Source organism: Pelophylax lessonae (assembly GCF_965119305.1).
Source record: "Pelophylax lessonae genome assembly, chromosome: 3".
Classification (NCBI taxonomy): Eukaryota; Metazoa; Chordata; class Amphibia; order Anura; family Ranidae; genus Pelophylax; species Pelophylax lessonae.
The window spans coordinates 466,526,540-466,541,309 of record NC_138770.1 but is presented as its reverse complement, the minus strand read 5'-3'; the positions used below and the strand labels follow the sequence as shown (position 1 = coordinate 466,541,309).

The 14,770-nt window shown below is 42.7% G+C and overlaps 1 protein-coding gene across 1 annotated transcript in view; it reads left to right on the top strand.

The window, feature by feature from the left end:
• Window positions 1-14,770, top strand: part of LYST (lysosomal trafficking regulator) — a 409,773-nt gene that overhangs the window by 111,343 nt on the left and 283,660 nt on the right. Inside the window, exon 10 of the mRNA XM_082252534.1 lies at window positions 5,873-5,982. Within this exon, the coding sequence (XP_082108660.1) occupies window positions 5,873-5,982 (110 nt within the window). The remainder of the gene's footprint in view (window positions 1-5,872; window positions 5,983-14,770) is intronic.

Below are 14,770 nucleotides of genomic sequence, written 5' to 3'. Positions count from 1 at the left end.
ACCGTAAAATCCTTTTCTCTTAGCTCATCGACAGACGTAGTCCCCGCCCCTCTGTTTTGGAGTTGGGTTGGGTTAAATTCTCTAAGCACTGCTTTTTCACATAACTGATTTGCTGAGGCAGAGAGAGAGAGGATATACCCTCTGGGACTGCCCCTAGGGTGTGGCCAGAGCTTTTTAATTTCCTGTCTAGTCCTGCTCCTGTGGAGGCAACATAACCCGAAGGTGGGGTATCACCGAGGACTACGTCTGTCAATGAGCTAAGAGAAAAGGATTTTACGGTAAGATTTTACAAAAATCAATTTTTTATTATTTTTTTTTTATTCCCTGTTGCTTGAGTAAGGAGGATTATAACCCCTGTCAGGTTTTATTTTTTTGCCATCTGTGTTCCAAAAGAATATTTCCCTTCCCTTCACTTCCTCTCCCATAACAAAACAAAGTGAGAGGGAATCCTGAGGTGTCATGAGGTCAAACGACCAAACTAGTGTCCTCTATTGGAAGATTTCCCTACTATTATTTCTCTGATGTCAATCTGAAATTTGGGATTTTCTTTTACTTTAACTTTCATTGGTAATGGTAAACAGGATTAATGTGGGTACAGACAATAATAAAAGCTGTTATAATCTTTCTCCATTCCATCCCAAACCGAAAAAAAAGTTTCGCCTTTAGTTAATTTTTTTTTTCTTTTTTGACTTCTAGCAATGTTTTTCAGAGTTGCCACAGAGCCAGAAGGGGCTAGTCTTGCAGCCTTTCTGATCAGTTGATTCTCATTATTGTCAAGGACACCGTACCCAGTAATGTGTCCTTGAGCACTAGGCTCTGCTGAAGGCACTTGCTTGGACACCTGTGCGTAGCTTGAGTCTGGTGCAGTGCCACAGTGCATCCATCTGGTAGATCCTTGTACTTAAAAGCTCCCAAGGGAGAGTGCCCACCAAAGGGGTGAAAACTGGTGGAAACCGCACATTCGCCGAATCCTTCCTCTCTATCCATAGTGTGTCTTTTTGGGGAGAACAGGGCCACTCAGGACCTCAGATTTGGTGACTTTGTATTTTGCCCTTTTGTGCTCAGAGCCTGATGGAGCTTCATTTGCTCTGGTACCTAAATTGTGGGGCTTTTGGTGTGACAATATTAGTTTCATAGTCGGCAAAAGGAAGGGAAGCTGCATCATATCTAAATATGGCCCTCTAGGGGCTCTCTAACTGTGGCTGCGTGGGCCTATTGACCCTACTGCTCCTGCGTGAGCCCCTCGTCTGTTTATATGATCCACTTCTACTATCACTTGCTACAAAACTGAGGCATGCTGGCAGTAGGAGTGGTTGTACTAGGCTTTGCATTTGAGCTTTGTTTGCCAGCATCCAGTCTCCTGAAAACAGCAGCATAACCAACTAAAATCGCTTCACTCAATGTGCCCTTAATGTACTCCAAGAAAATTATTTTTACAATAATTCAAAATCCTGTTTTTCTGAATGCACATAGGCAAAAAAAATAAAATAAAAAGATGTTTACTAAGTGATGCCTAAAGAAAATCCCTATTCGTGAATTCATAAATAAATTCATAAGTAAATTAAACTGTGACCAAAATCGTCAAGTCACAACAATAGACCGACACAATGGTTAGACTGGTAACACACAAACAATTTTGATTTCTTGTCTTTATTGAACACCCCAATTAAACATTCAGTGCTGGAGGAAAAAGTAATTGAACTCCTAAACTAGATACTTCAACACAAGCAAATTTGACTCAGTAGTTTGCACACCTGGAGTCCAGTTAATGAAATAGGTTAGTAGGTGTGGTTTAGCGCTACATTGATGAAAAACATTTTAAAATTGCTATTCACAGAAAGCATCAGCTGATGTGAACCATGCCTCACAAAGAGTTCTCTGAAGACATCCGATCAAGAGTAGCTGGTCTGTGTAGCGCTTACCCCGCAGGAGCCGCTGGTGATGCTGGGTCCTCTGTTCTGCCGTGACTTCTAAAACTGCTTGATCCCTACTAACCCACAGAAGGCCTGTGCAAATTAAGGGTTAGGATGCTACCACTGTAACACTTCACAGGAAATGGGTCAAACAGTTTGTGGTGGATTACATGATGTATTCAAGTAATGCAGTTAATTAAGGCATAAACCAATGATTGGGCTATCAAACAGATTTTAGTATACCAGCTTTGGGTGTGCTTTTCCTTTAATCTCTCCTCAGTAGGCTAAATTCACAATTTTCACAAAAAGGTAATGTAAACATCTGTATTCAAGCTAAATTTTTATTCAATTACAACACTAATATACAAAAAAAAGTGCTTCTGTGTCAGGAGCTTTTCCTATACATTCCCCCTTTTTTTCAAAGGTCTCAGCCCTCTGTTCCCCTTCTCTCAGATGTAGGCAGATAAGCACATGCAGTAGGTCTTCTTTGTCTGCACAAGGGTTTTTGCATCTGTCCCTTTAGTGCAACTGTGGCAGGTCCAGCAAGAGATTTGCTTAGCTTGGCTTCCCTTTGGCAAAAGACCTTGATCTCTCCAGAATGCCTATGAAAATTCCTGTGTGCTGCCTACTCTGTGCAGGGATCTATGTCCCTTGTAGTCCAAGCCCCCATTCATTTCCATTGTACAATGCTACAAATAAAAGTTTAATTTGCAGGAGACCTCATCCTCCTCCCCATTGCCACTGACTGTCTCACTGTAGCTGCCAGAAAGGGGAGAGGATGAGCGGGGGCTGATGCACACATCCCACTCTGCTCACAGTCTGCCGTGTGCGGCTGAGGGGAACTTGCAGCTGCTTAATCACTGTTCACAGCAGCAGAAGGGGTCAGCAAAGAATCGCCTATCTGGCTGCACCCGGCTACATCTGCAGAAGGCTAAAAAGGGATACAAAGCAATCTCAAATTGTTTAGGCATCCATCAGTTGATAGTTAGACAAAGTGTCTATAAATCGAGACAATTTGGTACGTTGGCTACTCTTACTAGGAGTGGGCACCCAGTCAAGATGACTCCTATGACACAATGCTGAATCCTTAATGAGAACCCACAAGTAAAGGCTCAAGGCTTGAAGACATCACTGGAACTGGCAAACATCCCTATTCATAAACTTATTATCCATTGAACAGTCAGGGTGTTTATGGCAGAACACCACAGAGGAAGCTGTTACTCTCCAAAATAACCATTGCTGCATGCCTGAAGTCTTCCAAAGAACACCTTGGCAAACCATGCTACTGGGAAAATGTTTTATGGACTGATGAAACAAGAGTTTAAATTGGTAAAAAAGAATACTCCGTACTATGTATGGTGCAAAAAGGGTACAAAAAGGGTACAGCTTATCAACATCAAAACATCAGCTCAACAGTGAAGTATAGTGGAGTGAAAATCCTGATTTGGGCTTGCATCACTGACTGGCCTAGACCACTTGCCATCATTAAGGGGAAAATTTTTTCCCAAGTTTAATAAAATATCCCAAAGGATAATGTCAGTGACTGTCCGCTAGCTAAAACTTAGTAGAAGTTGGGTGATACAGCAGAACAATGGCCCTAAGCATTTAAGTAAATCCTCCGCAGACTGGCTTCAGAAAAAGAAAATGTGCGTTTTTGGTGTGGTCCAGTCAGAACCCAGACCTAACCACCTAGAGATGCTGTGGAATGATCTCAAGAGGGCCATTAGTACCAGATATCTTACAGATGTATCTAAGATGAAGCACTTTTGTAAAGCAAAACAGTCAAAAATTCCTTCTGAACTTTGTGCAGGTCTAATCCAGAGCTAATGAAAGCACTTGCTTGAAGTCATTGCTGCCAAAGAAGGTTCAACAAAGCTATTACCCCAAGGTTTCACTTACTTTTTCCTCCAGCACTGTGAATGTTTAATTACTTAGAATTATAATACTTACCTGAGCTCTCTCTCGAACCAGCTATGTGCATGAGAGCATCAACTCTCTGGGGACTCTTCCTCATTGACTGAGACAGCAGCGGGAGCCACTGGCTCCCACTGCTGTCAATCACAGCCAGTGAGCCAGTGTGGAGAGAGAGTGGGACGGGGAAGAGCCATTGCTCTGTGTCTGAATTGACACAAAAAGCAGCGGCTCGGGAGCGCACCTGCTTGAGTGCCCCATTGCAAGTTTATTGCTCTGGAGGTACTCGACAGGAGGGAGGGGCCAGGGGTGCCGGTGGGGGTCCCAAAAGAGGAGGATCGGGGCTGCTCTGTGCAAAACCATTGCACAGAGTGGGTAAGTATGACTTAAAGAAAATTGCCTTATCACTTTAAGCACGTTGTGATTTAGATGAGGAGCAGATCACATTTTTTGGCAGAAAACCAGTTAATTCCAAGGGGTTCGTATACTTTTTTTTTCTTGCCATTGTAGCTAATATTTTGCAGAACAGGAGTGTCTAGGCACAGTCCAATGTAAGGAAGTGTACTGATAATTTTTGGGAGGAATTCAAGGCAAACGGTAGATGTTTTAGGGTACTGCTCAGAAAAAATTCCCTGAAACATAAGTCTTTAATTTCTATGCATAGCTCCTCTTTAAGAAAGCACTTTGTGCCTGGAAGACCCCTTGTGATATGCAGAGTAAGCCATTATTTGCTGACTAGTTTAAGCCTATTGATCATGGGCATGTCTCTTATGTGCCAGTGACATGCCCATGACACATCTGTTTAACACGCACAAGATGAACAATTCTATGCTTTATTTTAACTCAGCCCAGTGACCTAGATATAATTAAAGTAGCTCTGTCAGCATAGCAGTCGGGTAGCTTGCATTTTTGTTGCCTACCAACATAATGTTCTTGGTACAGATTTCCCATAGGTGATGCCTGCCCACTTTGGATCAGAATGAATGGCAATCTTATGTCTGTGCATACTGCAACCTCCTGGTTTCAGAGAAAGTTGCTAGATATCTACTTATGTTCATCTCTTTGATGTCATTGCAGATTAGCATAGCAAAAATGAATAAAAATATACAGTAAACCCCCCCTCCATCGCGGGGGTTACGTTCTGGACCTACCCATGAAAATTGAGAATCCGCAAAATAGAAAGACCCTATTTAAATACACTGTAGGCATGTTTTTCTAACTTTCACTGTACTTTTAAAAGCATTTTAAGGTCTTTAACCACACTTTTAAAACAATAGAAACCCATTTAAACACATAAAAGATACTAAGAGACAGAGCAAGAGCAATGGAAAACACAAAATTATTTCATTAACAATGATTTAATTAGTAAAATAATATGAATGGGTCTTACAGAAAAAAATCGCAATATACCGGGACAGCAAAAACTGAACCGCGATATAACTGGGGTTTAATGTATTCCTAGTCTGTTGCCATGATGTGTTTTACAGTAACCCCTGTTAATCTCAAGACTCCATGCACAATGAGCGTAAAATAATGGCAGTCCCTTGGCAGGAAAAAAAATGCTTGTGTGTGTAATATATATATATATATATATATATATATATATATATATATATATATATAATAGCATTTTTGTACACTTGTTTATGCGTATTAGGAGTGTATATCATTTATTTATCAATTTTTTCTGCCAGAAAACTCCAGGAACACAAACTAGAAGGGTTTTCTTTTTTCCTACCTCTTAACGCTGAGCTTAAAATATGCCTCTAAACATTCTAATGTGCATGAATACATAGGATAACATTAAGCTGCTTCTAGGCAAAACACAAAACGCCTGTAGAAGCAGCCTGTGTGCCTGGACCCTGAAGATGATTGGGTGCCTAAAAACAGTCTCTGATCACTGTCCGTCTGCATGTGGATGTAAAAATCTCACATGTTCATGCCCTTGTTAAGACAGCCCTGCATTTTTTTTTAATGTTCGGTTTGGTACTCCACTATGCTTCGTGTTTTTATTGTGTATTTTGCTCTAAACATATATTTGTTTTTAGATTGTCAGGAAGTGCTGGTTGATTTGTTAGTCTCATTAATGAGCTATAGGATTACATCAGCAGAACTGGCTCTTTTCCTGCGTTGTTTTCTGGAAAAGACTTTGCCCACTGTAAGTATGAAAAAATATATATATATTTTTTTTTATCTGTGTACTGTTTCACAAATGCAATACTGAAATTATCCTTTTTGTCAATTTATGTTTACATCCTGTCTCCTCTATACCCAATTCTATCCTTTCTATGAGTTATTACAATGAGAATTCTACCACTTGTTTCCTGAGTGCTGATTGTATAGATTACTGAGTAATCAGTTGTGACCAGCTTCTTAACCACTTAAGCCCCGGAGGATTTGGCTGCTAAACGACCAGGGGGTATTTTGCGATTCGGCACTGCGTGACTTTAACGGACAATTGCGCGGTCGTGCGGAGCTGTACCTAAACGAATTTGGCGTCCTTTTTTTCCCACAAACAGAGCTTTCTTTTGGTGGTATTTGATCACCTGTGCGATTTTTTGATCATGCGCTATAAACAAAAAAAGAGCGTAAATTTTGCAAAAATAGCAATATTTTTCACATTTTTTTATATGAAATTCCCCCCCAAAAAAATGTAAAAATCAAAATTTTTTAACATTTTCGGCCAATTTGTTTTATGCTACCTATGTTTGGTAAAAAAAATCGCAAAAAGCGTATTTTGATTGGTTTGTGCAAAAGTTATCGCGTTTCCTAACAAAGGGAAAGATTTTTGTCATTTTTGTTGTTTTTTTTTTTAACGCGTAATGGCGGCGATCTGCGTTTTTTTTTTTTTTTTTGCGGTACTGCGACATTGCGGTGGACAGATCGGACCCTTGACTGACATTTTTGACACTTTTGGGGTTACCAGTGACATTTCTACAGTAATCAGTGCTATACATATGCACTGTTACTGTAAAAATACACTGGTAGTGAAGGGGTTAACTTTATTTGAGAGGGAGGGGCTGTGTGTGTCCCTAGGGGCATGCTTTCTACTGTGATTGGCTGTGGCTTCAGCTGTATGCAGAGTGATCAACGGTTCTACATAGTAGAACCGTATGATCATCTCTCATACACAGGGGAGAATGACAGGCAGCTTGTTTACACAAGCCGCCTGACTTTCTCCCTCTCCCCCGCCGATCGCAGAGTGGCTGGCGGACATCGGGTCCGCCGGTCACACGCGCGGGGGGGTCCGTGACCACGCGGGAGCGGGAGCGCGCCTCCGGGGGCGCGCTCTCGCTCGCTCCCTAGACCCTCACAAGCAAGCGACGTAGACCTACGTCAGTTTGCCTGTGAGGGGCTGACCGCCGACGTAGATATATATATATATATATATATATATATATATATATATATATATATATATATATATATATATATATATATATATATATATATATATTTTTTCATACTTACAGTCGGCAAGTGGTTAAAGCTTATGATGATTCTCAGCCCTGTACCGGTGCTCAGATAATGTGTGTTTTAGTTTTTACCCATGTATCTGCTACAAGGAGAGATTGTAGCTTTCATTTTTACCACAGAAAGGTTTTTGCAACCTGGAATAAATGTAACAGGAAAATGTTTCTTTAATCACATCTGACACTTTGTGGAATTTTTGCACTGTAATTCAATTCTTCAGCACACCCGTTGTTCATTTAGTAGTGCCAACATTGTGGTATAGATATTTCTCTTTCTTTCATCAACCAACACAACGCTCCATAAATCATAACTACTGGGTTATTGTGCTGCCTCCAGAAGTAGAACTAGGCAGAATAAAAAACACCTGGCTACGTCCATGGGCCGCCCTCAGCTTTGTATATAACCCTACTCTCTGCTCTAGGTAATCAGTTTTATTTTCCGACTGGGATCTCTGGTCCTAGCAATTTTTTCTCCTTCCTTACATATTTTTTGTTTTTTCTTTCGGGAGATCTACAATCAACTGCTGGGCTGGGCGACGGGCTGGATAATCTAGATCCAGTGGTCCCCCCCAGCCCAACCAGCAAGAACCTTCAGACCGCAACTATGCGCTGGGTCGGCCGCGACCTATCCTCATTGACAGAGGCGGGCCCGCGAGTTAAATGACTCGCAAAGTCTAGGCTTGGGTCTGAGTTGTAGCGGTCCCTTGGCCGACAGCTCCCCTACTTCGGTGGCGAGGATTCTGTCTGGAGCGTTAACCGCAACATGGAGTACAGTCCCCCCTTCTCCCCTTTTGATGTTTTTTTTGGGGTGGACGTGGGTAACCTCCAGGTCCCCCCCCCATTCTTAAATCCCTGAGTGAGTTGGGCTTCCCCCACTCCCTTTCCCCCCTGTCTGGACCTGGAGTTTTGTGGGGGTCCCGGGGCAGAGAATGCAGTGGAGACCCCGGGGTGTCCCCTGCTATCCCCACTCTGTAAGGGTCCTGGGCATACTTTGTGTCCCACCCTTGTAGTCTATAGGGGTCCCAGTGTAGGATACCCCCTGGGTGCATGGCCCACTGTTTGAAGAGTGGGTATAGTGCAGGAGGGTCCCAGTGCAGAGACCAGTGCATGCCCAACGGAGTCTCCCCTAATGTGTGTCCTACGTTCGTTTGTTGCTGATCGTGGCCATTTTCCCTTTTCTGGCTGGTCTCCGGTTGGCGGCCATGTTTGTGTAGCCGGATGATGTTGCTGGGACAATTTTCACTTAGTTCGAGAGACGACCGAAGCCTCATGGGGATGCCAAAGCTCCTCCTCAGTTTCCTCTTCCTCCTCAGTTTCCTCTTCCTCCTCAGTTTCCTCTTCCTCCTCAGTTTCCTCTTCCTCCTCAGTTTCCTCTTCCTCCTCAGTTTCCTCTTCCTCCTCAGTTTCCGCTTCCTCCTCAGTTTCCTCTTCCTCCTCAGTTTCCTCTTCCTCCTCAGTTTCCTCTTTTTCCTCAGTTTCCTCTTCATGTGCCCGGGACATATGAACAGGGATAGCATCCATGATGATGCTGGGTTCGAATTCTCTGCACTCCTCCGGTCAATAGGGTGAGTCCTTGGGGGTCCCTCTTCTCTCTCTGCTGATAGCTACCCTGAGCCTTGAGGAGATCCTTTAGTGGTGCCAAAAGATTGTGTTTGTACTGCACGTTCTTCTTTTCCTTTTGGAGCCTCAAGGTCACATCTCCCCCACTGACTCCCTCATGGAGGTGGCAGGTCCCTCGGAACCCCAGCTTCCCATGGTTGCACTGACGGCGGTCCTGCAGTCCTTAGTGTCCTGGGTGTAAGTGGCATGTGGGCAATGGCCCAGGAGGAAGCGTCCCCTGCCTTCCTTGCTCAGACCATCTCCTCTGATTTTGTGCCTGATGCCGCCGTGGACGCGGCCCATCCAGGGGGACATAATATCACGCCTCCAGATTCATCCGATAGGATGATTCCTCCCTGGTCGCAGCAGCGAATGAAAAAGCTCTGGTAGATGCACTTATCACTGCAGTGCGTGAAACTTTAAAAATGGAGGATGCGGCTGATGTAGCCACGGACGTGGCTGTGTCGTTTGGTACGCATTTTCAAAGCACTCCAAAGGTGTTTCTCTATTATGTGCCTTATTTTGACAAGTTTTCCTGTAAGAAATGGGGAACAACCAAAATGACCCTTTGTGGTCCCCAAACATTTTGCAGTATGTTAACTTTTTGAGGAGTCAAAAGTGAACCATGATCCCAGTAGAGGAATCCCCGTCCTTTAAGGACCCAGCTAAAAAGAAACTGGAGGCTGTGGCAATCAGCATGTTTACTATGGCTGGTTCAGCATTGCGGCAAATCTTTGCCTCAGTGCTGGTGTCTCAGACCCAAACTGAATGGGCCAAGCTTTTGTGCCAGGGCCTGGGGAGTGAGCAGGTCTTATGTTGATTTAGCGGACCAGTTGGTCCATGGGCTGCAGTTTATTTGTGATGCAGCTTTGGATACAGCTCCTGTGCTGTCCAAATTTTCTGTTTAAGCGGTGGTGATTAGATGCGTGCTGTGGCTTAAGAATTGGTCTGTAGACAAAGTCTCTAAGAAAGCTCTCATTGATCTGCCCTTTCCAGGCGATCGCCCTGGATGACATCATTAAGGATATCACGGGGGGGAAGAAGTACCTTCCTGCCACAATCAAGGAAAGGGAAGGAGCCTTGTCACAGAAGGGGGCCCTCCTCCTCAGCCCATAGAAAATTATTTTGTGCTTCTGGGATGGAGAATAAGGGAAATAGATCTTTTAAATCTTCCTCGGGAGGTTCCAAGCAACCTTGGTCTGGTAAGCCTAGAGCTAGCTTCTCCAGACCAGCAGACAAGACTTTAGCATGAAGGTCTTCCCTCACCCAATATTGGGGTGGGGGGACAGCTTCGCTGGTTTCCGGCCCTGTGGACTTCTTTTGTGAGCATCAAGGGGATCCGCAAAATGTTTCTTTTGGGGGTACCCAAAAAGGGGGCAAAGTTTGTTCTTTTCAGGTTTTTATGTCCTTGGTTTCCTCATGCGGATTGAATTCCTGCAAAGGTTCAGGTAATATCCGAACTACCTAAAGTCTCCCCTATCCCTGTCCAGGGAATTTGAATTACCTAGGTCTGATTTTAATTCTGACCAGGGTGATCCTTTCTCTGGACAAATTTCAGGAACCACAGGCCGTAGTTTACCGGCTGCTGTCACACACAGAGTTCTCTCTCCCGATTTGCATAAAGGGTTCTGAGTCTGGTGGTATCCACCTTCAAGACAGTTCTGTGTGTACAGTCCTACATGTAGCTCCTTTAACAGGTTCGGCTTCACTGGAGGATACCAAAGTTCGTGGCGAGATCACGGGTTCTTCTGGCAGGTGTCCAAGGGCCACGGTAAGGCCAGTATCGTCCTCGACTCAGGTTTCTTCTAAAGTTCCTGCGAGGAATCGAGGATCTTCCAATCATCCTGGTGGCCGTAAATGTCCCTTTGGGGCTTCCTTTTAGAGAAGACCAGTTGTCCCAAAGGCTAATCTACCATCCTGCTTTACAGTCGCTGGTTTTAATTGCTTTGCTATTGAAAGCCAGGTACTGAGGGTTAGAGGTTTGTCTGGATCAGTGATCCCTACTATGGTGAAGGTGAGGAAGTCGTCTTCCAGCAAGATATACCATTGTACGTGGAAAGCGTACATTTCTTGGTATGGGTCGATTGGCGCTCATCCTCAATCCTTTTCTGTGGCTCAGGTCTTAACCTTTCTTCAACGGGGCTTTGATCAGAAGTTGGTCTTGTGTACCCTCAAGGGCCAGGTGTCTGCCCTGGCAATCTTCTTCATTCAGCGACCCCCTAGCCTCGCACATTCCTAAATTCATGGGGTTTGACACATGGCTCCACCTGTACGGTCTCTTTTGCCTCCATGGGATTTAAATTCAGTGCTTTCGGTTCTCCAGAAACCTCCATTTGGGAATATTCGGGAGATTCCATTGTGTACGTTATCCCAGAAGGTGAGATTTTTGGTGGCTATTACCTCGGCCTGCAGGTCTATTCCATTAAAGGTCAGGTTCCACCTTTCCCTGTCACAGCACATTCCACTCGGGCACTGAGTGCTTCTTGGGCCTTCTGTCATCAGGCATCGATATCCCAAGTTTGTAAGGCGGCCACTTGGTCGTTGGTGCATACCTTTATAAAATATTATAAGGTAGATACTTTGCCATCTGCAGATGCTTCTTTTGGCCGCAAGGTTTTGCAGACTGCTGTTTAAGAGGGTCTGTTCCTTGAGGGGTGTTATTCTTTAAACTTTTTTTTCCAGACGGGGCTCCTGTGACCCGGTTAAGGCTCCTGTATCCTGGTTAAGGGCTCTTATGTTTAGCCTTGGGTTATTATCCCCACCCCTCATATTTTTCTTTTGGCACTGCTTTTGGACGTCCCAGTAGTTATGATTTATGGAGTGTGTCCATCGATGAACGAAAGAGACAATGGGATTTTTATACTTACCCTAAAAATCCATTTCTCTGAGTTCGACGGACACAGCACCCACCCCTCTATGGAGTTCTGATACTTCTATATACTGCTTGCTACTAAACTGATTACCTAGAGCAGAGAGGGGGGTTATATACCAGCTAGGGACAGCCCATGGGTGTAGCCAGGTGTTTTTTGTTCTGCCTAGTCCTTCTCCTAGAGGAGGCAATATAACCCAGTAGTTATGATTTATGGAGCGCTGTGTCTGTTAATTAACTCAGAGAAATGGATTTTACGGTAAGTAAAAAAATCCCATTTTTCTCTTCCGTTAGTTGAAGGATACAGCAGAGATCTGTTAGATATTGGCCATATGGTTATAGTGCCACCTGTAGGCATAGGACACCAGGCACAAGAAGTATGGCCCATGCCAAATACACCAGCTGCTAATCAGTTTTTACCTAGTGTCAGCTCCCTGCTGGGAATTTCAGTTTCTGCTTCTTTTGCTCCATCCTCCAGTTTGGAGTGCCTGGGCCTGGTTCTGGATATGGGTCAAGCCAAGGTGTTCCTTCCTTTTGGCGAAATCTTGAAAGCTTTGAGTCTGTTAGGCCTCTGACCTCTTGCGGATGGCATTGAATCGCACCTGAAAAGCTGTGGGTTTCCTCATCTGAAAGTTCTGTATGCTCAACATCGCATGTAGCTTCTTCAAACTTTGGAAAAATCTGATTTTTTGTACTTGCCATAAAATATTTTTCTGTGCTTATTGGACACTGCACTCACCTCTCTGGTTGTGAAGTCTGTGATGAGTTATGTTTTTTTTTTTTAACTGCTATGTGACAAACTGAGTTGCCTCTAGCAAATGAGGGGTTTGGACATCAGCAGGGGCTGCCCCTGGGCTTTATTTCCTTATTTTGTGCCTGGCATCCTACTCCTGCAGGTGCCACTGGAACCTGATGGTCAAGATTGGTAAAGGATATCTGCTGTGTCCTACAGTGAACATAGAGAAATGTATTTTTTTATTTATTTTGTCGTCTATGGTCTACCATTTGCTGACCCCCTCAGCAGCTCCTGGCTACCAAGGTGTGTTTGTAAACTTCCTGGTATTTTAGCAAATAAAACACGTTTATGGCTGCTGTAGACTCCTGGTTATCAACAAAAAATGACCTGGGAGGTCATAGAGACACTTTCTATGGTATTTGCCCGGCATCCTACTCCTGCAGGTTTGTGGAGTGCCTGGAAAGATTATGAAGGTACATCCTTCTTGGAATCTTCTATGCAAAGTCCTGCAGGTTTGTGAAGTGCTTGGAACAATTAAGGAGAGTCCTTTCTCCAATCTACTCTGCTGACACTGAACCTAGAAGGTTTAGAACTGTCAGAATCTCAGCTGAAATTCTGGATAAAAAGTAAATCAAGCACAGTATTGTGCTTAAGCAGCTGGATTGGAGGGTAGCGGGAAACAGTAGGGGTCTAATAGACCCTGGATATTTCCATAAAGAATCTGTTACCTGCCAATGCTAAATAAATATACATGAAAAAATTGTTTAAAAGATTAAATTATAATAACCTTATAAAAAATAAACATTTTCTGCAGGAAACCCCATCGCCCTTGTGTACACACACGTAAATGCAAACTATCACCTAGGGCTTGTGTATCACTACAATTCACGGAGTGAGAGCAATAATTCTAGGACCATGAATCATAAAAATGAAGTTAAATAAACATATAGATGAACGTATCCCAAATCTTCAGTAGGTGTAATAAAAATAGATGAAATAAATAGTAAAGTTACCTGGTGTTAAATCTCCCATTGTATGAGGGTGACAAAGTGATGGATAAAGATATGTAATGTAAGAACAGTCTACAAGCAATATAAAGTGACAAGGGTGGAGGATGTTGACACAATAAAAATGTGAATAAATATAGTAAAATATGTTGAATAAATCCTTCTATAAATAGAGATAAAAAAATGGTATAGATTTTATTAGTGGACTGTTTACCACTAATAAATATGATAGATTTTATTAGTGGACTGTTTACCATATTGACATTTGCTCAGTGTGTCATTCTACCAGATCCGCAAGGAGCTTTGCTTGCTCTCTCTCTGTCATTGTGTTACATTTTAATATTAACAAGTGGTCTCATATATACCAGATATATACCGTTTTTCTAATTTTGCGTGAAATGCCAGTGATTATCTGCTATCTTTTCTGCATCTTCAGTGCCTGTTGTCTTGGAGTGGCTATAGGCTGAATATTGCAGAGTCATTTTTTGTATCTATTAATTATTAGAAGATTCATCACTTTACCTACACATATGTGGTGATATAGCACTTTGTCGATTGATTACACCATTTTATCCTATTGTTTTTTCCTATTTATTGAAAGATTTATTCAACATATTTTACTATATTTATTCACATTTTATTTTGTCAATATCCTCCACCCTTGTCACTTTATATTGCTTGTATACTGTTCTTACATTACATATCTTTATCCATCACTTAGTCACCCTCATACACTGGGAGATTTAACACCGGGTAACTTTACTATTTATTTCATCTATTTGTATTACACCTACTGAAGATTTGGGATACGTTCATCTATCTATTTAACTTCATTTTTATGATTCAGTTCTAGACCTAGCACTACATCCCTTTTTTATAGTATATTTATTCAGTCATTACTACAGAACAGCGCAGCACTATCTTTTCTTTATTATACTTTGTTATTTGAAATAAGGAATTTGCCATCTCTGGTGTTTACGGCTATTCTCTTGAAGTCAATATTGTGAAGTGTGATAGCGCGTGGGTACCCCCCCATTTTTTTCAATTCTAGGGCCATCATTTATTTTGATTATAAATGGAAGACCTGCAAAAGGCTTTTAATGTGTGGCTTATGGAAAATTTTGGGCAGTGTAGATTTTTGGGATTCACGACCCTTGGGTTTGGTATCTATTTACTCAATGCAACCCCATGTTTTATACTTTTTACCAAAAAACTTGGTATAAAGATGTGTTCATGTGCATTAAAGCGTGCTAGTGTATTTT